The 26,288-nt window shown below is 47.3% G+C and overlaps 1 protein-coding gene across 7 annotated transcripts in view; it reads left to right on the forward strand.

The window, feature by feature from the left end:
* Positions 1-393: 393 nt before the first annotated feature.
* Positions 394-26,288, forward strand: part of RREB1 (ras responsive element binding protein 1) — a 129,546-nt gene continuing 103,651 nt past the window's right edge. For 4 of the 7 annotated variants that reach the window (XM_080379949.1, XM_080379950.1, XM_080379952.1 and 1 more), the window contains exon 1: positions 4,347-4,632. Coding sequence is in view for 3 of the 7 variants with exons in the window: in XM_080379947.1 (XP_080236073.1) it covers positions 4,593-4,632 (40 nt within the window). In the remaining 4 variants the exon portion in view is untranslated. The other 3 variants (XM_080379948.1, XM_080379953.1, XM_080379946.1) reach the window with 3 other exon arrangements.

Below are 26,288 nucleotides of genomic sequence, written 5' to 3' on the forward strand. Positions count from 1 at the left end.
TAAAGCAGAGCAGATGGCTTGGTACCTGAAGAACTACACTGGGATTCAGGGGGAAAAATAGGTTTTATTTCCAGTTTTGCCACTGCTAGCCTGTTGAGATATGAGGGAAATTGCTTAAGCATGCTGTGTTACCAGAGTTTTTCTTTCGCTCACTAAAGGCTCATGTTAGGGTAAATTTGGACTGAAGTTCGGCCTTGACTTTTTGCTCACCCAAAGCTGCCCTTGGAGGTAACGGGGGGGTTGCTGCAGGAGCACATTCCACTGTTGTGCTCCCTTGCTCCCCAGCTGCCCAGTTTCCAGGGGCCAAGGAAGCTGAGCACGGGGTACCCACACGGCGAAAATAAGAATGCTGTATGATGCTCTGTGATCTGAAAAACGCTGAGAGCATTAATCACCCTGCCTGTACATTGGTCGCACTTGTCAGTTCTGCATTTGTTCTTAAGGAGCTTTTGATCCAAGAAACCTGCGTCTCAGTTGAAGAAAAAAAGCACCTCAAAAGCAAAACAAAACCCCAACCCATGAGAAGACCCAGCAGTGGCATGTTTGTTCATTTAAGGAAATACCTGGTTGAAATGTAAAGGAAATTCAAGCATTTCTTTTGGTCTTAGGTTTTATAAAGACTTATTTCTCAAAGCCCTCAGGGTTGTATTCTCTGATCCTCCATGCAGGCTTTTCCCTGTGTTAGTATGTCAGCCGAGTTCTGCCTCTTGGCACAAGCGAGGACATCAGGAAAAGGGTGGTGGCGAGAGGACTCCGGATGCTGTGCAGGCATAAGCTCAGGCAGTGGATGGGGCCTCCAATGCCTCTGACATCCTCTGTGGCTGGACAGCCACACATCAGGGTGAGGGCGCTGGCTCTGGAAATCCGGGGAAAAGGAATTAGAAAGTCAGGGCCCACCAATGCTGCCTATTACAGCTTATAAAATACTCCTGGTTAGCGTGAGAACTGCCTTGCTCCAAAATGTTTTTTTTTGGAGGAAAGGGATGTGTAAGCATTGCAAGAAATTAAAGTAACTTCTCAATATCATGATTTAAAAGAGGACATTGATAATGCCTAATGAGATGGGGGTGTGTGTGGTATTTTCTAACTAACCTTTACCTCCTCTTTTAATGCCAATGTTAGCTTTAGTCTCTGCGCTTTAAATCATTGTATCCTCAAGTTGCGGCCTTCATGTAAGCTACACATCCTGTTTTTCTTCTCTCCTTGAATAACTTTAATCAGCATCTCTGATATTTGAACTGTGGGTGGGGGCAGAATTGTCCTTTTCCTGGGATTGTAGCAGGTGGCTTTTATGTCACCAACATGGCTATGTCACTCAGTGGTTTTAATGAAATAGATAATATACAAAATATCTTCACAAAACTATTGGTTTTATTTCTGCTATTATTCATGGCATTTAACATCACTGGGTAGGGTCAGGGAGGTGTGTGAGGGTTATATAGAAGTTAAGAGGGAAGTCTTCTTGCCCCTTTCCAGGTTTAACACTGCTGTTTGAGCATTGATGTCATGATGGCCAGAAAGTATACAAACCACGTGCAGTCTTAGGAAAAAAAAAAAAAAAAAGAAAGACTTAATCTGTCATAAATAGAGTGATCAGAGGAGATGAGAGAAAATATGGCAATGCAGATGGTACAAAATGCAGAGTGGAAAGGATAATGTTTCATGCAGGCAACACAGTAACATTTTGGGAGAGTAATTTTATTCATAGAAGTGTTTTTATTAGGCAAATATTACCTCTACTTTCTTTTTCATTAGAATAAAAAAAAAAAAAAAAAAAAAAAAAAAAAAGGAAACCATTTGTGCCAAAGTTCACATTCAGGCTTAGACTGCAGTGGGTTTTGACCTCTCTGATGCATTATAAACGTTCAAATGATGGAAAGTTTGAAAACTGAGTTAATTTCTCTTGCCCTGAGATAGCCCAAAATCAGAATTAATTCCTAAGCTGTTAAAGACATATCACTTTTTACTATTTCATAAACATCGGTAGTTGGGGATTTTTTTTAGTTATTACATAACTTTTGCATATTTTTTTTATTTACAACATTAACATGACATAGTATGTGCTTGTTCACCCTTCACTACATCTTTCCGAAAGAATAGGAACGTTTAAAACATACAAACATAAATGCAATGCAAAAATTATGTACATATTTCCCCCATCACTAAAATCATGATTTTTTTTTTCCAGTGCGAGCTTTACAATACCTACATTATTTGCATTCCCGTGTTTCTAGAGCAGATTTCAGATGCTGAATTGAACAATGCTTGCTTTCCTATTCTATCTGCTTGCTAAACTTCCCACATGGAAGGCTGGTTAAGCACCTCTGAAGTTAGAAAACACGGTGAGGGTGGATGGGAATCTTCATGCAGAAATGGTCCAAAATGCCTCCTAGACTCTCCTACAGATGCTACCCACAGATCAACAAGACATGCGTTGCCAGCCTCCAAAGATGATTAGCCATACAGGAATTTGGACCAGTTTCAATTATATTTATATATTTATATAAATGCCTGTGCAAACAGGGCCTTAGGTTGTAAACTCGTAGCCCTGATCTCCATGAGTTTATATGTATGTGCCATGCAGGCTTCAGCCACTACAGCCTCCCGATGTGAATGACACGTTTTAAGGGCTGAGCTTGAGGTGGACATCTGCTCAGGTTTTTGCTTAATAGGATGCCTAACACAAGAGACACTGAAGATGTCAGCTGGCTATAAAGCTATAGAATTTACCAGCAGTTCTTCCACTGCAGGTTGACAGGTGTAAGGGGGATGGAGATGAAAAGGTTAAAGACACCTTAAAATGAATTTATGTTTAATTACTTCCCTTGATAGTTTTCTGATAAATTAAGAACCTTGTAACAGAACAAATCAGAATGCACTTTCTTACGTTTGCTGCTAATATTGCAGGGTAAACTCTTATATAGCTGTTCTGTCAGCCAACAACCCTGCTCATGCAGCCAGCTGTAGCTCGGCTCATGTCTTTGGGATGGGTCCTGTGTATTCCTGACTTCATGCCTTTACCCAGTATTTGGAAAGAACGGTGCAAAGGAAGTTAATAGTAACATCCTACAGGCAAAGACAGTTTGTGGAAAGAGTTGGTTGAGGGCTTCCTGCCACAAATATGGAATCTAGCCTTCCTTTCCATGTGAATCCCTTTTCAATCAGGAGATAGGACACCAGGTAAGCTGGTACAAGCCTTTTGCCTACAGGCCAGGACTTGATTTCTTTAAAAAACTGCCTGCAACTTCAGGTTCCACCTCACCAATAATAGCTTGCAAAGGCCTAGTTTTAGTAGCTTTAGAAATAGTGTAAATAACCATTTCCTGAAAGTGTAAACGGGTTCCTCCTGTACTCATTATGGCACCCTTTGCAAGTAGTTTTGCTTGACTTCCCCCCCCCCCCCCCAAGTGAGCTTTCAGGATGGAGTATTTCCAGTTATTTTCTTTTTATATACTGGTACTATTTCTCACCCAACTCTGTGCTGCTAACGGCTTCAAGTAAAACCCCCACAACTCCGACCACCTCTCCATCACTTGCCGGGTCTTCTACATCTTTGAACTTCCACTGCAGTGAAAGCGATGGAGAGGACCCTACCCGCAATGCCACATGCGGCGCCTGTGCGGTCTGTAACTACCTGCATTTGCAAACGTCCCTTGATTAGACACGGTTATCCTGCAGGTCCTAAGCTGAAAATTACGCGTCCTTTAGGTTTCGGCAGCCGGATGGATGCCTGACTCCAGCAGGGAAAACGCACAAGGACGAAAGTTTTCTGAGGCAACGAGCAAACCGAGCAGAAGCTGACTGCTGCACGGAGCCGCGGGCTCCTGCCTGCGGCCGCCGTACCTGGTGAGCGCCGGGCGGGCCGGAGGAGGAGGAAGAGGAGGATGCACGGACATTTCCGCGGCCAGCGGGAGAGCCCCGATCAATTCCCAGAGCCAGCGGCTCCGGACGCGCTCCAGCCCCGAGCGCACGCCGCGGAGAGCCGCCGGCTGCCCCGGGGGGGGAAGGGGGGCACACGGGCCGCCTGGCCAGGCCCGCCCGGGAGAGCCCGAGGAGAGCGGCGGGAGGGCGCGAGGCGCCGCGTGGCACCTGGCCGCCCGCCCCCCCCCCGCCCGGGGTATCCCGCTGCTGCGCGGCCGGTGCGCGGCGGGCCGGGCCGGGCCGGGCGGGGGAGGGGGGGAGGGAGGGGGAAAGTTGCGCTCACTCCGCTCCTTGGAGGCGCCCCTCCCCGCGCCGAGGCGAGGCGAGCGAGAGATGCTATTTGCAACAGGCGGCCGCCGCGGTAGCGCGTCCCCGGGAGAGGAGCCGGAGCGACACGTGATGTGTCTCCTTATCAGGGTGCGCGGGGCAGCGCGGGGGCGGGCAGGGGGCGGGGGCGCCCGCGGAGCGCGGCGCGGCGGGGTCCCTAACCGTGCCCATCTCTCCCCTCCAGGGAGGCGCGGAGGACGGGAAGTTAGCGCGGAGTTGATGAACTTTGCACATCCACAGAAACGCCATTTTGATTCCTTTTTCCGGAACAAGTTTGCGGCTCCCTCCCGTGCGCGCTCCCCCCGGCGCGCCCCCGCGCCCCCCCGGCGGCCCATCCTCCCGGCATGTCGCGGCGCAAGCAGCCCAGCCCCAGCAAAGTCCGGCGTAAGTACCGCGGGGCTGCCCGGCCGCGCTCCCGCACAAAGGGCAGGAGCGTGCCTTAACTCCGCAGGGTTCTCTTTTGGTTGTTCGTGTTTGGTTTTATTTTTAATTTTATTTTCTTCTTTGCTTTTTCTTAAGGGGGGGAGAAAGATGAGGAAAATAAAATTCTGGGAGGGGGCAGGCGCGGGGGTGAGGACGTTGCAGCGTGTTGGCTGGTCGTGCGACTTCTTTAAAAAATGAAATGCTTGTTGGGGGGGAAAAGTTTCCTTTAAAAAAAAAAGAGGAGGAAAAAAAGTTTGGCTGGCAGCGGTGGAGATGATGATGAGTTCGTGCAGCCTCCCTCTTCCCTTCCCCCGCTCCTCCCTCTCCTCTCCTCCCTCCGCGGCTCCTGTGTTTTTTTTTTCTTTTTTTTTTTTTCCCCTTCCCTGTTGCAGACTTTCTACCAACCAGCAGCACCAGCCGCGGCGTTTTGCCTTCAGGACCTGATGCTCATCCATATTAAACCGTCTGAGCTCAGGAATCCGGCCAGATCATCCCCCCCTCCTGCTGCAAAGTTTATTTTTAACCAGCCACCGCCACAATTTGGATGGGGCTGCGAGGAAGCAACATCTTCTAGCCCGGCTCGCCCCCGTCTCCCGAGCCCGCAGCCGCTTGCCTTTTAACTTTTCCTTCGGGCTTACTTTCCTGCCGGCGGTGGCGGCGGGTCCCGCGGCGGCCCCTGCCCGCTTTTCCCGGACGGGAGGGCCGCGCCGGAGCCGGGCAGTTGGGATGAAGGCGCCCCTTCTTCGCAGGTAGAGCCGGCTTGCGCCGCGCATCTCTCCGCTGACTTTCCGCCCCCCGTGCCCCCCTCGGCGGGGCCCGCCGGCCGTGCCAGCCCTTCCTCGGCACCCCGGTCTCTCCCTCTCCTCTTCCCCCCCTCTTATTTGATTCTATTTCTTTCCCCTTGCCTTTTCTTCTACCCCCCCCCCGGCCCCCCCGGGGAGGGACGTGCGAGTCCTTCCCCTCCCGGCCTGCGCGGCGGAGGGGAGCCAGGCCCGGAGAGCGGGGGGTGGGTTCCCCCCGCCGGTCCCCCCCCCGTGTACCCCCGGTCCCGTTGCCTTTGTGCGGTGCCAGGAACACATCCCTGCGCGGCGGGGCCAGCGGCGGGCAGGGACGCCTGGGCGGCGTCACCACTACAGGAAGGAGCCGGGCAGCATCCGAGGAGGGGTGGTGTCCGGCCCGGGGCCACACTCGCCCCTTTCACCCCCCATCTTGCCGGGGGGGGCGCGAGGGGAGCAGTGGAGGACCCCCCCTCGCAACGGTGGTGTTTCGGGTGAAAACAAAGTTTCGGGCGGCGCGGCAGCCGCCCCCCCGCCGGCGGTGCCCGGTGCGGATGGGAGCCAGGCGCGACCCGTCTCTCAGGCGACTGCGCTGCCCATCGCCGTTGCTACGGGTCGGGACCCCCCCCCCCCCAGTCCTCCACGGCGGGGCCGCGGTGGGGATGGATGCGAGGGAGATCCTCCCGCCCGGTTAGTGCACGGGGTTGGCCCGGGTGCCCCTCCGACCCCCCGTCCGCGGCGGTGCGGGGGCCGGGCCGGGCGCGGCGTTGCTGGGCAGAGCAGAGCGGAGTCGGGCCGGGTCGGGGCGCACGGCGCGCCGAGATGCTGCAACTTTTTTTTTTCAGCAGAGGAGGGAGGGCGGTGGATTGAACTTTGTCATGTCGCAGATAAGTTTCCTCTGGCTTCTTCTCCCTGCACTTCTCCCCCGCCTCCCGTCCGCACGCACGCTTGCTTTTTTCTTACTTTTTTTTCATTTTTTCCTGCCTTCTTTTTGCCCTTTTTTTTTTTTTTTTAATTTTCCCCCGTTTCACCTCTCGTCCGCGATATCTTTGCCGGCTCGGCATCCTCGCCAGGGTTCTGCAGGAGGAGGAGGAGAGTGCTTCTCCTGGCTCAGCACATTTCCCGGCCCGCTCCGCTGCGCACCGCGCGGAGGCCCGGGCGCCTCCGTGCCCCGCCGTGCCCCGCCGGGCTGCCCGGCCCGGGGCTCGTGGTCCTGCCCGCCGAGGAGCCAGCATCCTGCCCGGCAGCCGCTCGGCTGAGTTCCGGAGGGAAGCAGGGGGAACCGGCCATTCAGTTTGAATCCCGACTCCCTCTGTTCGCCTGTTTTGTAGATGCCATCGAGCATGGTTACTTTCTCAAAGTAGTTACACGTCTAGTTCGGTGTGATTTGGCAGCTGTGGACTAGGAGGGACAGCAAACAGTTTTCTTCCCATTCCAGCATCCATCCCTGTGCCTTGGAAAAAGAATTCGCTTATTAACAGGAGCGGTGGCTAAATAACGCCGTCTTGTCACCCCTGCAGTGCACAGTAGACAGCTGTTATGGTGGCTGAAGTTTTTTCGTTGAGGTCTGTCGTTTTGACACAAGCACCGAGTTTTGTTACCGCAGTTCCTGTTTTCCACAGGGTCAGCGTGCGTGAAAGGGATGCAGTGACTCAGGGTCAGGCCAGCCATATTTGTTTTAGGTTTTAATTTTCCCTTTGAAGACTTAAGGGTATATAGTCTTTTCTTGGTGTGCCTGCATAATGCCGATTAGCCTTAACGGGAGTTGGGTACATCCAGGGAAGAATAGGCCCTTTTGTTTGTTAGAAACCCAGAAACAGCATGAATCCATCATCCAATCAATCAGAGTACCAGGGCTCTCCCTCACCTGCTGGCAGGGACACATCCAGCCTCCTCATTTGCTGCGGGGCAGCTGTGCTGGGCCCAGTGCAGCTTCTTCTGCTCCCTCACCTTCCTCTTCCTGACAGCTGTATTTGGAGCTGAATTCTTACTGTGTGGTTGAAAGAACACCATCCTTGAAGTACAGTCGAGTAAACTTCTGCTCTAATTTCACAGGCAGCTTCTTGTTGTCAAACTGTTGTTTGTGCATCAGTAGTGACTGTTTACGTAGCCACTTTTACACATTTCTTTTACTAAGTAATGAGCCTAAAGAATATATATATATGTATTTGGCTTGGTATTAAGACAGAATATAACAGGGTGTTTGCTGAGTGTTTTTCTGTGTCTTTTCTGTTTGTGGTGGTTGGTTGTTTTTTTTTTCACCCGGACCTGGGTGTTTGAAGCTTTATTTGCTTGCAGATTTCAGTGTAGTGAAACATCGTATTCTGACTCAGCTTACCTAGGTTGCATGCCCATTTTTAACTCTTTACAATATTCAGTGATCCTCTGACAAAATGGCTTTTCTTTTTGATTCTGAGAGTCAGGAGATTCTTGGAAGTTTCAAAACTGGGAAGGCTGAATGTCTTCACTATCTGTTAGCAATATATATAATCTCCTTTGCTACCAAAGGCAAGTGCAGTGTTGCCCAAGGCATAAAAACATTGACTTCTGTAGTGCTTTTCTCAGTCCTTAAGGATTTTATGACTTTGCCTATGCTGAAGTTGCACTGCAATCGTAACAGTAGCTTGACTTCAGCCCATGAAAGTTTCTTCTTAAGCAGAAATAATTTGGATTGCTCTCAATTGGATTTCCCATTTAAATAAAAAACTGTTTGTGTACTTAATATTGTATAGGTTAAAAACATATAGATAAATCCCTTTGGTTGTATTCATTATCCCTTGTAAAAGTAGGTGGTGCTTAGAAGGTCATAGGATAAGTGTTGCTAAGCAGCTAAACAGAAGGATGCTAAAATTAACCTGAGTGTTTTTGTAAGGGATTCACTTTTTAAGTTGCAGTAGTTTTTTTATTGACTTAAAATACATTTTTTTGATAGTAAAACATCTGAACAAATACTTAAATGCATACATAAAGCTTTCCAGGGGATTGTATCGAGTGTATGAGTTATCTACACACAGGAGAAATTCCACCATCCCCCAGTATGCCTAAATTTTACCAGCATTGGGCCCTTGATTTGTGCCCTTTGCAAATGTCCTTCCAGAGTTATCTGTTGCTCCAAGAGCATCTGATGTATGTTGGATAGCAGCCTGTAGGGACAGTCTTGGGAAAAAAGAAACTGGAAAGGTTCCCCGGGAACAGGCAGAAAACAAGTAAATCCTGTTAGTCTGAAATCTATGCATGTGCAGAAAAAGCCCCTTTTAACTTTTTGATGAATGATGCCTAAGTTTGGAAATCCGTGTTTTAGGTGTACACTCTTAAAACATGTGAAATCATGTCTTCTTTCAGGGCAGTGAAGGTTGTTTTAAAATGAGTGTATTATTGGACCATGTTACTGGACCAGTTTGAGACAGCTGCTTTGATGATGTGGTAGCTTCTTTCTTGGGAGATAATTGTCTGTAGAGGGAGGATGGTGGTGCTGCTGCTGCTTTCGGTTCTCCTGAAGGTAGTGAGAATGCCTGTTGCTCTGTGTCTTTTCCCTTTACCTCCTTTCTGAATTCAAGCGGGACGGTCAGTCATGGGATCACAGCTCACAGCTTTAAAAAAATTACGCTTTTCCAAGAGTATTCTGCAGCTTGGAAGGGGGCCAGAAACTGCTTTGTGTTCTTTTGAGTACAGCTTCATTGTGGATGGAGTGCCCAGGTACCCTGCAGTTTTCCTGGGAAGTGTCTTGAGGAGCAGATGTAAACTTTGAGGGTGAGGAAGGAATTGCCTTCTGTGACTGTCCGACAGCTCATTTCTTATTTTGGGGTGGGAGATGTGACTTGCCAAATTGTTGTTCAGCATATAAAGCAGATTTTCTTTGGGGAGGCGTATAGGAATCCTTTCTGTTTGTGTGTGTGTGTGTGTGTGTTGGGTTTTTTGTTTGTTTGTTTGAGATAAAATATTCTGCGTAAACCACCACCTATGGGAGCTGTGCCCCCCTCCCCATTTAGCGGCATCTTTATAGGCTGTAATTTGAAAGGCAGGACCTTGGAAATGCCACTGTCTGGTGATACACTGAAAAGTTAGCTATTTGTGTGGAGCCAGGCAGGGCTTGAAACTTGCAGAGCTTTGCCAGGCCGGGTTTGGTTATCAGCGTTTGATTACAAATGAAAATAGGTGAGGTTGGCTGAGGTGGGAAGTGCTGGCTCTGTTCTGGGGTACTTCTGAACAGGAATTTCAGGAGCTTTGACTCTTTGTTCTTCTTCAGTGCAAGAAATCTGATGATGGCTTATCTTTGATGTCTGCCAGTCATGATGTTTTTCCCACCTGAAGGTGTTCCTCCACCCCACCCTGCAGCTCTGTTTTGAATAGCAACATTTGAGGGCCAGTGACTTAGAAGAGGGCAGACTTCCGAGGCAGCAGTGCCAGAGCATCTTATCCCCCTTCCCTTAGCGCTTTACACAGAGCAGGGTGACAAACTTTATTTAGAGCTTGTGCTGATGCTTTATTACGAAATGTTAAAAGTACAAATAATTGCCAGCTGGGGCATATGCTGTGGACACCCTTTGGATGGCTTGTTCATGTTGTGCTGGAAAAGGGTCAGAACAAGGAAGAGGGCCTAGACAAAAGGGAGAGAAGAGTCAGTGGGATACTTGGCTCATGGCTGTGCTGGTGATAAACCTGTTAGAGCAGCCTCCTGCAGTCAGAAAGGAATTGTCCTGATGTAACTGAGCAGCACCTAGACCTGTGCTTCCTTTAGAAACAACATAGGCTTTCTGGTGTATCCTGCTTTTTTTTTTTTTTTTTTAATAGTGGCATTTCAGCTTTCAGGTTGGCCAGCCTAGCAATCAATAAAGGTGGTTGCCTTTGAATAGGTGCTTTACACAAAATAACTAGTTGATGGGTGGAGACTGTTTATTCAGAGTGATTCAACTAAGTAAGGCCGAGAGAATCTGAATACCTCTTTAAAGATGCAGAGAAAGGCAGCTGTTTTAACAACAGGATTCACCTGCAGAGTCCTAGCCATCTGCAGAGGTGCCTACACCGAGGGAGAAGAAAAGCTGTCAGAATCCCCCACGGGCGTTGTTAGCCTCCTGAACTAAAATGGGTATTCCAAGGACCATTAGAGAGGGAGGCCTTGGTACCTCCACCCCCATCCCTGTCTCCTTTGCTGATCTTCCCATAGAAGCATGTGGAATGCAACTTTCAAACTCTACTTTTCCTGCACCTAACCTTCCTGAGCTAAAATGTTTTGTGTTTAATCTTACTTACTTATTTAATCTCAAGGTTTCGAGACATCTTTTTCCTTTTGAAGAAGACATACCCACATCCTGGTGTCTGGAGTATCTTTGAAGATCCATTTGCACGAGGGATGTTACTTGTGCAGGGCTCAAAAAGTGTGGGAGAACTGCTTGCACGCAGTCGTCAGGTGACTTCCCAGTGTAATTTCCGTCAGCTTTGAAAAATTGAATTTTGATTTTTGAGTCACTCTGGGTAAAAAGTATGTTAAACATCTTGGACATTTTCTATGCCAATGTGCCAGTGACTGGGTCATTTGGTTCTACAGGAAAAATGTATTTTTTAATAGTGGAATTGCCAGTCTCTGATACATGTAAGGCTTCTCCATTTGTTCTCTGCTGGTGGATATTTTAAAAGGTGTTAGTATGTGCTTTCTTGAAGCAGTACAAACCTACTTGTAGATGTTTTAGGAATAGGTGGCCTGCATCAGTCATCAACAAAGCTTTTTTTTTTTAGTTAATTTAGGTATGTGCTTCCTCTCTGAGATGAGAGAAGCAAGATGTTCACGTTGAAGTGTAGCTGGCTTTTATCAAGTGTGATTAGCTGGGTTTAACTCGACCCCTTGTTAGTCCTGTTTCGTACGGCAGGTGATGTCAGTGTTCAGGTGTATCGGTACCTGGGAGTGCTTTGCTCAGAGCGCTTGCATCACAGCAGTAAATTCCATTCCTGTGTTCAGGCCGAACTCCTTCACAGTCCTAACGTTACAGTTTGGATAAGGGAGAACTGCTTTGGATTTTGCACCAATAAGCAGCAGTACTTCCTTGTCTTTCCTTTAGGGAGCAACATCACTTTTAGTTTGGACCACTCACAGCTTTGGGTAGGGGAAAGAGCCTAGCTTTAAGTTCCTCTTTTTCTTACACAAACTGTATTTTCTTCATTAAATTAAGTTCATTAGGTCTCATTGCTTGTAGTGTTTTAAGAACATGAGAAGCAGCCAGGACATGAATACCTGTGTGCTCTTCCTTTGTGTTTGCATTTTTTCCTGATGTTGATGCATTTGCCTGTGTATTGAGGACCACAGGTGGCTGTGGTGTCTTGTGCATGTGCTTGCCTGCTTTGTCCCCTCCTTCTCCCCAGAAGCACTAAGGTATCCTGAATTGCTGTGTAGCTGGATAACTTGCAGCACAACTCACATATTTTACTGTCTATACATCTTGATGCTTTCAGATGGAAGGAAGAAAGGCTGCGGGAGGAAGCTTGCTTTTTAAGTGAGGCACTGAAGGTCCAGGGAGTGGAAGCGCATGCCGTAGCAGCTGGCTGTGGAAGAGATGTGGCTGGGTTACTGAGGGCTTCCATTTGTGAAGTTTTGACTGTATTTTCCAGCAGAAGTATGAGTGCAATGACAAATGCTTCTCTACAGAGATGTAATTTACGCTTTGTATTTAGTTGATTTGGAGGGTATATTTCTTTTGGTCTTTCTTAACAGCTGCAGGTATCATTTGTTCTTCTTCCTTATTAGATGGCCCAGTCAAGTGTCGCTTAGTACATATTACTACATTTCCAAGTAAGGTTCAAAACTGTGGTCCTTGGCAGCTTCTGGAGCAAGTCTTGGAGCAATTTCCAGCTTTTACAGCAGATAGGTGGCTTTTCTGCTTGGTAAGGTCTCTTCATGGTCTTTGAACAGTTGGGAGTCTTTGACTGTTGCAAAAGGGTAAAGAGAGCTGTATCACAGCGCCCCTATTTTCCCGGTGTAAACTCGGATTGTTGTTGGGAACTGTGCTTTTCTTTAAATAGTGAGGAATTTATTTTGCTATCAGTGCTACATACACTTTGTGGGAGAAATCTTCCTTGTCTCCAATGGGAAATGGCAATGTCTTTTTGCTGAGCGTGAAGTGGCCACCACGTTTGGCCTAACCAGAGGGTGAATTTTGGGGAGTGAGTGAAATGATCTGTACCTCAGAGTGGATGCCAGTTACCTTGGGAGGAAGCCATGCAGATTATAAACTCTGCAGGAAGGAACTGGTGGATTCTGTAAACTCTGCAGCTCCGTTAACTGCAGTTCAAGCAGTTCTCAGTCTCTACTTGCAAAGCTTTTGGAACTTGTAAGCTCTTTAAATCTAGCGATTGAGGATTTTGCATGGTTTCCTTTTCCCTCAAGAAAGAAAAAAAGAAATAAATGGCAAAGTTACTAATTTTAAATGCTCAGAAGTCAGCAAATGAAAATTAAGGTGTTCATAGAACAGTTAAGTGGGCCAAGATGAACACAGATCATGCCTCATTATGGTTGGTGTTGTGTTTAATAAATCAGTAGATGCGTACGTAGCATGTAGAAGTGGAAAACATGGCTTCATTCAGAGCAACAGCAAAATTCATTCAGGCTTCACTGGACTAAGATTTTATGTGGTGTATATACAGCTGAAAGTTCTTGAGCATTCATAGTATGAAAGATGCCAGGAAACTTTAAAAAACTGAAATGCTAATATTGTCTATGTATTTTCCTGGTGCTTGAAATTCCGACAGGTGTAGTTACAGAGTCAGCACGTCTGTTTTAGGAGCTTGTTTGATAAACAGCAAATTGAATTTGTGATATAATAGCCTATTTTGACTAAATTATCTCCATCCTTGTTTTGGGCATCGCTGAAACAGTGTGGCCATTGCTGCATCCCTTTTCTAAATCCTAGAGGCTGTGCTTTTACTTTCTTGAGTATATTTGCACTGGTGAGTGGGAGGAGGACTTGTCCTTCCCAGGCCTGTCTTTCTCTGCAGGAAAAGGGGAATGTAGAGAATTCTCCCTGAGGATGGATCTGGGACAGAGATGGCCCCTGCATGTTTGGGGCCAGAGTTTTTATTTACATCATTGCGTAACTCTTAATCTCCATAGAGAAAGATGTGGGTTAGTAGATTTGCAATGTGGCAGACTTGCATGTGGCCGTGGTCTGCCTGATAGTATTGCATAGTAGATGTACCAATGCCTGCCTGGGGTCGTCCTGGAGTATTGGGTGACCCTGTGCAGAAGGATCTGCTGTTGCCAGACTTTCGACCTTGTGCATTGGCAGTCTCTCTTGTGCCTGCACTGCCAGAATTGTCTGACTTGCAGTAAATGTTTCTGTTTGTGTGCACGCTGTCTTTTCAAAATGATCGCTAAAAAGTATTTGGGCCAAAAATAATTTACACTGGACAATAAGATACTAGCAGCATGTGCAAACTGGACGCTGTAGCTACTGTCCCCGCTAGTAGTTCAAATGGAGCTGCACAGCCCAGTAGCCCAGATGTGGATTAGAAAAGTCCAGACTGCTGATCTGAAAATTTCCACTATTTTCGGTAATGGATGTTTATATGAGCGGCCTAATCCAAAGACCCAAGAAGTGAGCTGGTGGTGGTCTCTGTTTAATTCCCAGTATACAGATGCCAAGTGTTAATGCTCTGATTTCCTACACTGTAAACTCTTCGGGGCAGGGATCAGCATTCAATTACAGAGTTTTGAAAAGCCACCTAACACATTGTGGAACTGACCTGTTCGGCACTACCTCAGTATAAATGTTTAATTAACTATCTTTTTACCCCATAGCGGAACCTTTCCAGATACCAAGGTTGAGGCATGCTGGAAACCTGTGCTGCTGTGGTGTGTGCTTATAAACAGAGAGCTTTGGTTGCAAGGCAGAATTTGGGCAGTTCTCATAAATGCCTTGTTTGCACACAAACGACAGAGCATTTTTTTATTATTTCTTGGGCAGTGTAGGTGCACGTATATGCATGTGTTCAGGGGCCTGCGTCTGGGTGTTCTGTTCAGAAGCAAATGCACTCCTAGCTTTAATATGTGTTTTAAAGCATCACAGTCAGACCACGTCCTTCTCTCTCCCTTTTGCTTTAGGTCTGTATGTAAACATGACAAATGTCAATGTTCTAAAGTTGAGAAATTGGAAGAAGAAGCTGGGAACAGAAAGATGTTGCCCCCTCAATACGTCACCATCCCAAAACTGAAATGAAGTGCAATTGCTGGCTCTTGCCATTCACAAAGTAATCTAATTCTCTTCCCTTGACTGACTTGCGTTGTAGCTTTAAACTGAATTCTTAAATCATCCTAACGGTGATGTATGTATCGTTTGCTATGTTTATAGAATGTGAAAGCATATGGAGTAATGGAAACATCTAGAAATTAGACCTCCAGAGAAGACTCCCATTTTAATCAGGTTACTTACTTGGATTAAACCAACCCAAATTTAAAACATGTGGGCTCATGTACTAAACTAGTTGCATTTTCAGCACTCCAGGGGTCTGTCTGGGAGTTTATCGGTGCGTTGTTGTAGTCTGTTCCAGCCAGATTTGTAGGAACACCAAACTTGGTGTTACTAAGGTTGGAATAAGCTGATGTCAGATTTTTGTCCACAGTGCATAGCAAGTAGAGGTCAAACACTTGTACAGCCGGTGATACTATGACTTGTTAAGAATGTACACAGCAGGTCGCTTTTCAAAACATCTTTTGAAAAGCAGCCTGTGAGAGCAGTGCCATGTAGAAGAGACATGCATCTTCCTCTGGCATCAGCAAATGGATGCATCCTATCACATTGGACTGCTGAGCGTGTTTAGTCATGTTACTGTAATAAGCTCTGGGAACAGGAATGGGTTCTGCCCTGTTGCACTTCGGGAAGATTTGAATGAATTTGACTGGTTTGTTCCAGGGAAGCTCGTGTTCGTATCTGCTGCTTTTGTGCTTGGTACAGAGAAGGAAGGAGTCGAGTTTGTTTCTTGGCTGAAGGGGGCTTTCTTTGCAGTTTAGGATTGCTAACATTACTGTACTTAAATTCTTATTCCTTAGAAGAGTTAAAATTAAGATTGTAAGCGACTCCTGGAATTGTTAGTGTTTCTGTTGCTGGCAGTGTACAGAATTGTAGTGTTTCTGTTGCTGGTAAGTGTACAGATCTGCTTGGTTTTGAGACTCCTCTTTATGCAGGTAAACCAAGTATTGGGGACCCTTCTCTTGCTTCCAGCTGTAGCCTTCAGGCATCCTTATTTCTCCTGCCCCGGTGAATCATACTCCATCATACGCAGATGTAAATTTTAAATGTGCTGTGGTGGGGGTTACTGCCTTTATCCTTTTCTTTCTGCCTTAACACATGTGTGTGTCGGAGGCAAGTCCAGATCAAGCCAGAAACTTTGAACACAGTTACAATTATGCTGAAGTGGGTTGTTCCATTTAAGTCAAAATACTGGCATGGGCAAAGCTAGGGGAAGTGCTTCAGGACTGGGGCCTGCATTTAACTTTCAGAAAAAGTATTCCTGACACAAGCCAGAATCTTTAACCTGTGTGAGCTGCAACTCCAAACTCATCTCACTGACTTCAGTTTCTGACCTACTTGAGAGGGTGCTGCTCAGCCCAAGGAAGTGTCACAGGTCTCACAGCCTGAGAAGAGTTGGCTGTGAAGAGAGTTGGCAAGAAACGTGGCTTTGAACCCAAACTCCTTCAGTACGCAGTGTCTGCAAGAGTTAAACGAAAGCACTCCAGCAGCTCATGTGCTCTCTGTGTGTGCATACTTTCCTAATCTTGACATGGGGTCTGAGCTGCAAGCTCCGAAGGCGTACGTGAAGTTGGCTTGGCTGTCACCTCTTCACTCCCTGGATCTGGCTGCAGCTCAGCACGGGGACGCTCCCTGCCGCTGGGATTACCGGTTGCAGATAGCCAGCTGCCCAGAACCTGCCCCATGGGGTTTGGGTGGGCCGAAAGGTGCCCTGGCCCGCCTCGCCTGCCCTCGCACTGCTTCCTGCCCTTGTGGGGAGCAGCAGAGGGAAGAAGTGCTGCGGCAGCCCCTTTCCTGCGCCTGGAAGGTGTCGATGTCTTGCACCCGCCTTGCGCTCTCGGGTTGGGCCGGGTGAGCTTCGTCCTGCTCTGCCATCATTGTTTGTCTGGAGAACAGCTGCCTCCAAGGTTGGGACTGTGCTTTACAACAGGGGAACAGCTGTACGGAGCAGGGCCTGCGGGCCCATCGCTGATGCTGGCAGGCTGTCCCTGCGCGTGGGGGGACGGAGGACAGAGCATGCGTTTTTCTCCTCTAGGTGACAAAGTCCTAAGGGCAGCTTGGCTCTCCGGGAAGAAAAACTACGGTTCCTTCAACCCACAGCACACTGTCAAAAATCACTGAGTGTTTTGGACCAGAGGCTGGAAATGAAAGCTGCCTTCTATTTTTTTTTTTTTTTCCACTTGGATTTCCTTGGAAAGGCTGCTAGTGGCCACCTCACCCCACCCTGCAGGCGTGCGGGCGGGAGTGGGGGTAGCCGGCAGGAGGGAACATCACCAAAAAGGCAGAGCAGCTTGGCTCTTGGCCACGCACAGGAGCAGGAACAGCTGCCTAGATGGCCCCCGGAGCCTCACTGATGTCAGCAGAACCAGCGCTCCTTAAAACGCGACACCCTCTGTGGGGTGTGAGGGGGAGCAGGGCTGGGAGCAGGTTTGGGGGTGGGGGGTAAGCAGTACATAAAACAGCCTCCAGAATCCCACCCCACCCCCACCCCCACCCCCCAGTTCAAAGCACCTCTACTTTCTATAGGAACGGGAAGGTTTTGAATGAGTCAGTGAGAGTTATGAGAAATTCGTAAAAGTAGAACAAGTTACCAAACAGGAGGAGCAGAAAGAATATGTGTTGTAAAATTTGTGTGTGTCTGCGATGTGTCTGTTTGCTTGGGTTTTTTCCTTTTAAGAGAAGTGTGGCTAGGAACGCCTCAGCACTGTTGGATAAATCTGTCAGTGCCATTCCCTTCTCTCTGCCCTGTGATGTCTCTGAGAACCTGTCACACTGTGACAGATCATACTGTCAAACATCATACTGTGTCTGAAAAGTATCTGGCTTTCCTTGGGATGCCGTATGAAATACAGCAGGATGTGGCATCCTGCAGGGAGCATGTCATATGTGTGCTCAGTGGGCCTCCTGCGCTTGCTTGAGCAGGGGAAGGGAATACACATCAGAACACAGTTGTTCGCAGCTCCCTTCCACTCCCCTGCGTTGTTCCAGAGAGATGGCACTTCACGTTACCCGTGAGCTTTACCGAAGCTGTCTCTCCTTGCGTGTTGGTACCAAAGGGTCCCTGATGGTGAGAGCCTCTTCGTGTTTAAGGGTGGTGGGGCTATCTGACCTCCGTGGTGTGGGGTGCACAGTGCAAAATTACCCTTTTGATAGGTGCTGAACTGAATGAGTGCGGGTGCCTGAGATGGCTTCTTCCAGTTTAATAGCTGATGGTTTTCGAAAGTCACAAGAAAATCTGATGTGTAGCTGGAAGTGCTGAGGGAAGAGGATACCAGCTTTTCCAGAACTGTGAAGCTCAATCACAGAACAAGGTTGGACTGGACATGAAACTGGATTCCAGGGTGACGTGGTGATTGCAGCCTCTGTTGGCTTTGCTTCTTCCCACAGCTGGGGACTTGATTTTCCCAGTAGGCCTGTGCCAGCATAGTCCTGCTGCTAGTCTTGTGGTGTTACCCCAACACAGAAGTTGTGCTTGAATCGCTTGCAAGTGGTATGCAATGCACAGATCTAGGCAGCAGGGGTAAACCAGCCTATCCGGGCTCGTTGCAAAGCTGAATTTGCAAAATGCTGTCTCCATCAAGGCCAGTGTAATAATAAGTTGCAGAGATTCCGTCTTGGAAAAACAAACAGCGTAACACAGGCGTTTGGGGAGGAGAGTTTTGTGCTCGTTTATAAGGCTCTTACTTTTTGTTAACTCAGGTTAACTTTACGAGTCAGATTAACATTTCCTATATCATTCCAGAATTCTTGTAGTAATTAGCAAAAATGACACAGGGTCACAGCAGTTGTATGGGACTGAGTAAGCAGATACGTTCTTTTCAGTTGGGACAGTGGGATGAAGAATTTAAATCTGAAGGTCACAGAGGGAGACAGTAACAGAGGCAGAAAAAGAACCTAAATGCTCTAAATCCAGTTCTGTGTCTTCACCATTAGATCATGCTTCCTGTCTAGGCAGATGAACCCACATAAAAACCTTGGTTCACAAACAGATGACATTCAAGTACTACCAGCATTGTAAAATATGGCTAGGGCTAATATATTTGCTCTGACTTTCATCTTGAGTGCCTGGTGGAACACCTGTAAGTATTTACATTTTAACATGAGCTTTTGTGCTTGTGAAAGCAGACAGTTTGACAGCAATGACCTCTTGCACAAAAGCCTGAATAAGTGATGAACTTCCAACAAATCCATGACCTGAACTCTGCTGGATGCATATTGAAGGGGACAAGTTAATATGGCCTGTGGCAGCACCAGCAAGATGCCTGGCTCTGTGCTGGACTCTTCTGCTGGAGATGGTCTGCAAATGAGCCTCTAATCACCGTCCCTGCCCAAAGGCCTGGAACTAAGTGTGCCTGTGCTCTCTGCCCAGGTGAGGGCTTCAAGCAAATGTTTGCTGCAGGAAGGACTTCAGGTTTTCCGCAGTTTTCTCGTCCTGCTGCTTGGCCCTGACCCTGGGTGAAGGGCTTGGTTTGCATTGCAGAGAAGGCAGAAAGGAGGATGTGTCTGTTCCCTCCCAGGCGGCGCACTTCAGAGCTCGCTGTGCTTAAATTGAATGGAGCTGTAGTTAAAACTTCAATTATGGGCAGCTCAGGAGTTGTATGTGTCTCTGCTGCAAGTGTGGTAACCACTGGCTGTCAGGCAGGGAAGACAGCCACAGTATGGTAACCTCTGAAATCACCCTAACCTGAATCACGCTGAAGCTGTGGCTCAGGTGGTGTTTCCTCAGGACTGCCCTGTCCTGGAATGAGCCATTCCTGCTACCTGCTTCTCCAGTGACGTTTGGATTCAGAGCAGGGAACGCCTCTTCAAGCTGGCAGAAATGCCTCTGGATCTGTGGCAGAAGGTTTTCTAGTCCGTGGAGTAAGTCATGCTGCGTTTTTTGCCTGCAAAACTGAAAACTAGAGGGAGTCCTACCTGTGTCTAGTACCAAGTCAGACCAAAATCTAGTGCAGGATGCTGATTGAGCTGGATTTATCAAAACAGAGTATTGCAAAAGGGCACCTATTAATGATGCTTTCCTAGTATAGTCTACCAACAATGTGCAGCCTCTGGAATCTCTTGAACCAAAGGGGTTTTATATAGGTACAGTATTTAGGTTCAAGGATCCTTTTTTTCTGAGCTTTTCCAGTGGCTTTTTGAACCTGTACTGACACATGGCATGTTTTGGTGGTGAGTTTTGCAGTTTTACTACATGCTTTGTTAGAGAGGAGGTGAAAAAACAACTTTCTAAACCTGCCATTTGATGCTTCCACTGGAAGCCATTTAGGACTTGTACTATGGGAAACAGTAATCATTCACTACTGACCTTCTCCACACCTTTCAGGATTTTTTGTGGGCCTCTGCTGTATCACCTCTGTGGCCTTCTTCCCAGGCTGGAGCCCCAATCTGAGTATTGATTACTGTGCAGAAGTTGTTCCATGCTTCTGATCACATTGTTCACTAACATTTGTTAGAGCTTCAGTTTGCCTTTTTAACATCTATCGCAGGCACATGCCAAAAGTACTTTATTTGTCTACATATTTATTGCTGTAAGACATATACTTGGACAGGCTTAAAGACTTCCAGGTGCTGCCAGGATTCTCCTCTTCAGCAGCTTTTTTGGGAAACTTCCTCAGTGTTGGCAAGTTACAGGCAGAAGATACTGACTGGTGAGGGTGTTTGCTGGTCTGGCTCAGTTACTTCCATCCTGATTACTTGAGAACTGCTTGTTTAAATGGTGCTTTGCTCACTGCTTTCCTTCCCAAATACCCTGCCAGATCCTAACAGCAGTGCCCCTGAATCCCTCTGCTTACTATTTCTCCCTGCCCCTACAGATGACAGCCTGAGGCATGCCCTGCGTGAGACATGGGGCTTTTTTCCTTGCCAGCTCTGGGCAAGATCCACTCAAACCAAGTGACGCTACTCACGAAGAAGTTTGCCTGCTTTCCAGTGCTAGCCTGCTTATTTGGGATGATGACTAGGATTCACCCATCTGTTTGGTCTCAGCAGGTACCAGAGGAATTGTTTTGAGCCCTCTGAAGTAAAATGATTATTGATGTAACTACTGCGTTCCCATCTCCTTTTTTTGGTAGTCTGCCAAGCCACTTGTCCATCTGTAGTGACTGCTCCATGTTGGTGGACTTGGGAGATTTTAATTTTTGCGACCAAAAGAATTCTGCTTCTGTACTAACCATACCGCTAGTATTTACTTACGTTAGATCACGACCAGAGTGCTTTACAAATTGGTGCCTGCAATGCTACTGAAATGCAGCCACTTCTGAAGTGGAGAGTGCGAAAGGAGAGGTCATGCTAACCCCTTTCTCTGTGTAAAGAGCTGCACATTCTTCGCTACTGACATAGCCTAAAAAGGAACCTTGGCTTTTAAAGCCCTACCTTAACCTGCCTACCAAATGATGCATATTACTTGATTTGTGTTTAGCTGATGAAAAACTTTATTCCAACTTGCCAGAACTGGGAACTTGGTTGCGAAGATGATGCTAGCGATTTCAGTCCTTTAGGTAAAGAAAGCCTTTCGCAATGAGAACTCAGCTCTGTTTAGGTTACTTGTTCCCTTTATTAAGCCTCTCAGGATTGATGAAATACAGTGGTCTTAGGAGAAACAAGCCCTGTTCATCATGTAGTACTGATTTATAACGATAATCTTTCAATGTCGTTGTGTATGAAACCATTCTAATAAGCTGTTCGGCACTTCGTGCTGGGCTCTGTGAATTATATAGTGTTTGGAAGTAGCAAGCATCTCTTTTGAGAAAGGAGGCAGGGACTGTCCTTTTAAACCATCGAGTTGTGGTTGTAGTTCTGACTGTTGAATTCAGAGCTTGTCTTGCATTGCTCTACTGCTGCTCTACGCATTTAGTATCCTACATTTAAATTTAGTATCCTAAAAGGCCGTGTGAGGACCAAGGAATGGAGCCCTGGCATGGCATATGCTTTGCAGGTGTCTCTCTGCTCTTGGGCGTTAGGTCGGGAAAACTTAAAGGCTAAAATAAAGCCATTGTGTATGTGTAAGCAGGAGGGCATGTTTATGTTTTTTTAATTGGAAGTATTTTCTTAAATGCCTTTTTTTCTTAAGGTACATATCGTAAATATTAAAGAGCTTAAATATCTTAAAGGTACACCCTAAAGTGCTAGGCCAAGAAGCTGATAAGGGTTTTTTGTGTTTGGCCCTCTTGTCTTCGGAAAGTTCAGTGTTGGCTGGGTCAGTTCTCTAATCTGACTTGTGCAGCTGATTTAGTTGTACCAGCACAGGGAGGCAGTGGAGAAGGCATAGCAGAGGACATGACTTCTGGTTGCAATGTAGATATAACAGATTTTAAAAGCCCATGCAGTCATCATCAGTGCTCAAGTCGTCAAAACCATCACGTCTTTGTAGTGAAGCAGGGGCCAGGAGGAAACGTGGAAGAACTAAGTGGAATGCCTTTTTGCCAGTTTATCTTTGCAGAGGGTTGGAATCAACGTTGGGTGAAACTGGAGGCATTGCTTGCTAGAATGGGTCCTGGAATCCATGCAGCAGTGTTGCTGGGTTGATGAATTCCTGCACACAGAGCCTAGTCCAGGATCTGCTCCATGGGGGCAGGGGGTGTCATTATCAATGTCTGTGGCATCTGTCCTTGTATATAGGACTTGCATCTGCTGTGTTGTTGGACTTAGAATCTTTGCTGGTTTGTAGCTGCGATACTGAGAAATAGCAGCACAACCGTTTGGAATTTTTTGAAAGTGCTTCATTTTAAACTTGTTTATTTGTATCTGCATTCTGGCTTCCAGGTTCATTGAAGGGTAAGAGTGAGTATCCACTCCATGGCTATTATCAGTTGATGGGTACTGTGATGCCAGTAACTGTAAGAGCAGCAGGATTATGGTTAAAAGAGTTACTTTCCCCTGCTCTCCCACTTGTGCTATTCCCACTTGCCCCTGTCTTTCAGGTACATTGTGGTGTTCACCTTCAAAGGTTGTATTTAACACCACTTGTATTTAATGCTTTTCCCCCCACCACTTCAAGGCAAGTTTTCTTCCAGGTACGTGACTACAGGCAGTGCAAAGGGAAGAATCTCAATGGAGATCTGTGCTAGATGTTTGTTATTTCATTGAAGCTCCTTTTTCTAAAGCATCTTGATACTTGGGTATTTTCTCCCAGTTTCCCCCTTTTTGATGTGTCTTTGCCTGGGTAACTAAAAAAATTAATAGTGATGTTGAATTAGTAACTTCAGAATAGTTTCATTGGCAACCTAAAGGTGCATTTGACATCACAGGATGAAGAAGCAGCAAAACGATCTTAAGGAGGGGGTTTTGGTTTTATTTTTCACAATTTGTTTACGCCCTCACCTGTAGCAGTTCATTGCTGTTGCACTGTAACTCACCTACTCTTCAGAGATGCTGGTACAAGGGTTTGTGGCGTTTCTCTGTAAGCCTTGTCTCTACAATGATCTGGGTAGCCAGGCCTCTAATTTTTTCTGTCTTTCAACAGTCTTACCTCACCAGCTTTTGTTTTGGTCACCGGAGGGGAAGCAAACCATAGGCTTTCCCTGGCATGGGAATGAGCAGCTGAAGGAAGGGGAAGAGCTTCTGGCGAGGTGTTGACCCTCAGTGCCATCAGCACAAAACTACAGGCTGTTAGCCTCAAGAGGCTTATGAGTTTCAGCTGTGAGAATAGTCTTCCCACCTTACTACACATTCTCTGTTTGCTCTCGTGATGAAAAGCTCTTTATTGCATTAGCTGTGCAAAAATTCTGTTGCTTATGTAAATCAGGTCTCCTTTAGCTGTTCTTTCTGCTCCTGAATAGATTTCCATCTGAAGAGAGTATCTGTCTTAATCATGCTTGATACTGTGTAAGGAGATCATGTTTCATCATGTAAGATTGTGATCCAGGTTTTGTTCCAGCTGAACTGGTACAAACGTGGTGCAGCTTTGTCAGTCTTGGTGCAGTGTCTTTTGTGGAAGAAGTCGGTTTGAGTAGCCAGGAGCAGGGTATAAATCACTGCACAGAGATACCAGCTTAAAAAAAATAGTAGTGAAGACTGATGTAGGTTTTATTGGAATGCCCAGGCTTCTGTTATAGGGAACTAAACATACACTAAAGGCCAAGTAAGTACAGTAACCGCAACAGCACATTTCCAAGAGAATTGTCTTGTTGCAAAGGAACATAGACTGTGAAGGGGCTTTATGGCATCTGCATACTTAATACAGGCTCTATCAGTAGCTACCATCAGTTACAATAGTCCATTTGTTTTTAGATTTCCGAAGTTATTTTTTATAACTGTTTGGAGGAGTAGCATATAAAAAAGGGCAGCATGTAGAAATCTAAAACTCCAGCCAAAAGACACCTCCTTTTTGTGTCTACGTGTTGCAGCTGTCTATCTCTTGGCAGCAGGCAGCCTGTGTAGAATGTGAGGTTTTAGTGCTGAAGCGTGGAAGAGTGAATTAAGGAGTTCTGAACTTAAAACTTTCTTCTTTTCTAGGGAATTTCAATCCTCACCATTGCTTAGTTATTTGGAGACTGTTAGGGTTGGGTTTTTTTCTTCTTTTAGTAACTATATTCACAGTAATAATTACATGATATGATAGAGGTTGCTAACTCTCCAGTTTTCTCAGTTATTCTACAGTTTAGTAATCAAATGAATTGGAGTCAGTTGCATGGATACCCAGCTGGGAGGAAATACAAAAAAGAGCATGCATGTATTTTTTTATGGGGAGGAGAAGAGAAAAGGGGGAGGTTTCAGGTTTTTACCGTGAAAAAGACCTTTATATAAGCCAAATAGATGTTTTGTTTTAGGGATGTCAGCACAGGACATGTTGTTTCTGTGTAAACTATGGATAGCAGCATAATATCTGGGGCATAGTAATACTTTTTTGATCTCCCCTTGTTACCTGGAAAGGCAGAGGATTTGTGAAATGAGCCAGTGTAGCAGCTTCCCCCCAACAACTCAGCACTGTAAGTATTTACATTTCAGAGTAAGTAGGTGCACACTTCTGTACCATGAAAACAAAGTGACAAGGGAAAGGTAGAATAACACATTGTCAGGCTTTCCATTAAAACCCATTTTTCAAAAAATACATCACACATGCAGTTACGCAGGTGTTGTGAGAGTAGAGGGTGGAAACCATGTCCTTAGTGTGTGCCGGGGAACAGGATTGGGGTGATAACCTCCCATCTCCCTGGCAGACGAAATCCTTGCCTTTTGCCAAGGCTTTTAATTATTCTGGCCTGGTCCGGGATACAGTTTTCCTTTCAGCTGAGACGTTTGTACTGCTGTAGTTGTTGCATCCGCACTAGGCAGGCAGAGAAGGCTGGCACGGGCAGTTTTGTATGCCGGTAGTACTGCTGCCTTGCTGGCAAGGGTTGGGCTTCCCTGACTTAAAAAAGGTATGGTTAAAGTCGTTCGGCTTTTATGTGTGTGGATGAAACCTGACTTTTTGCTCCACAGAAAAGGTTAAACCTTTCTGAAACGTGTAAGTCGTAGTGTGCAAAGGCTGTGTGGTGCTTCAGCAGGTTTCAGTGCTGGGGTTTTTTTTTCCTGTTCATAACTTTTGCACGGCTTTTAAGCTCTCGCTCTTTGGAAGGCTGGTATTAAAAGGAGTGGGAATCATCCCAGGGAGAGGAAAAGGACAAGCTAACCTTGGCACCTGGGGCCTGGCTATTATGTCGCGCTTCCTCTGCGGGGCGGCGCGGGGCTGGCCGGAGTGATGTTCTCACAGCAAATGGAGGAAGTTGCTCGAGCAGAAGCAGTGCTTCTGGATCTCCTCTTGCCTGGGGGATGGGGCAGGGTGGTGAAAGAGGGTTATACAAAGCACCGATCCCTCAGTTACGTGCACAGCTCGACAAACTTTTTGGTAAACCGGATACTTTGGGGAGGCCGGGAGGGGTTGGGGGGCAGAGATTGTTTCCCTGGTGGCTGCTGGCGGTGGGGAAGGTACCACGGGAAGGAGCTGGGGAAGGATGGCGGGGGGCGGCCACCCCTCTCCCTGGTTGCTGACTAAACAGTTATGTCAGCTGGCAGTCGGCGAGGCCTGGGGATTTGCGATATAGCTCCTGGAGGGTGGGGGTGGCTGCGCGGGGGGAAGGGAGGGGAAGGGCTGGCCCTGCTGCAGCAACTGCTGCTCCCGCTGCCTCTCCGTTGGGCTCGGGGCAGGGAGGCCTGGCTGCGGGCGCCCTGGGCTGCGGCCCGACCCCGGCAAGCTTTCGCGGCGATGCCTGAGCGAAGGCGACACGTGTGCATCCTCCGTCCTTGTTTGTTTAAACATCGGCGAGGTGCCTCGAATAGCACCCCCAGCCCGCTGGAAGGCTGTGCCGTGCAGGAGAGCATTCCCGTCCGACTGGTACCCGTGCCTTGTGCCTTCCTCGCCCGCTGAGTCAGGGCCCTCCGGAGCACGCGCCTCTGCCAGAACAGTTGGAGCCTGTTGCTGGGGCGTGAGGAACACGCTCCCATCCGAGCTCGGCACTGTTTGCAGATGCTGGGGGAGAGAGGGCAGCCCTGCGGGGCAGAGCTGCGTGTTTGTCCCTCGGCCAGGCTCTGGCTGGAGCTGCTGGTGACGGTGCTGGTGACGGTGCGAAGGGCAGAGGCAGCAGCAGCAGCGAGGCGTGGACAACGTGCTGCCTGTGGTCTGCTGCAGGTA

Source organism: Falco punctatus, assembly GCF_963210335.1.
Source record: "Falco punctatus genome assembly, chromosome: 3".
Taxonomy (NCBI): Eukaryota; Metazoa; Chordata; class Aves; order Falconiformes; family Falconidae; genus Falco; species Falco punctatus.